The 341-nt window shown below is 24.9% G+C and overlaps 1 protein-coding gene across 1 annotated transcript in view; it reads right to left on the bottom strand.

The window, feature by feature from the left end:
* Positions 1-291: 291 nt before the first annotated feature.
* Positions 292-341, bottom strand: part of LOC148195656 (protein DETOXIFICATION 41-like) — a 2373-nt gene continuing 2323 nt past the window's right edge. The window contains exon 7 of the mRNA XM_088095263.1: positions 292-337. Within this exon, the coding sequence (XP_087951389.1) occupies positions 292-337 (46 nt within the window). The remainder of the gene's footprint in view (positions 338-341) is intronic.

Below are 341 nucleotides of genomic sequence, written 5' to 3'. Positions count from 1 at the left end.
ATTAACACTAACCACATTAAATGTTTTAAGAAAATACATAAAAATCACATTAAATGAAAAATTTTGAAAAAAATATTGAATCGTTAGTACAAATATGAAGACAAAGAATGCTATTAAATTTTAAATCTTACTTAAACATTGATTTTTAAATAAAATTTATACTTGGTCATAAATATTTAATTAATTAATAATAATAATAATAATAATAATAATAATAAATAATTAAAACTAAGGTGATTATCCCCACATAATTATCACCATATGAAAGAGCGAAAGATCCATACGAAAGAGCTAAGGGGGGGCCCCCAGAAGTCTGATCCTGTAAAAGTGGGGTGCCCTAC

This window comes from Vigna umbellata, chromosome 7 (assembly GCF_029865625.1).
Source record: "Vigna umbellata cultivar VRB3 chromosome 7, Vumbellata_1.0, whole genome shotgun sequence".
Classification (NCBI taxonomy): Eukaryota; Viridiplantae; Streptophyta; class Magnoliopsida; order Fabales; family Fabaceae; genus Vigna; species Vigna umbellata.
This window is presented reverse-complemented; position numbering and strand designations above follow the sequence as displayed.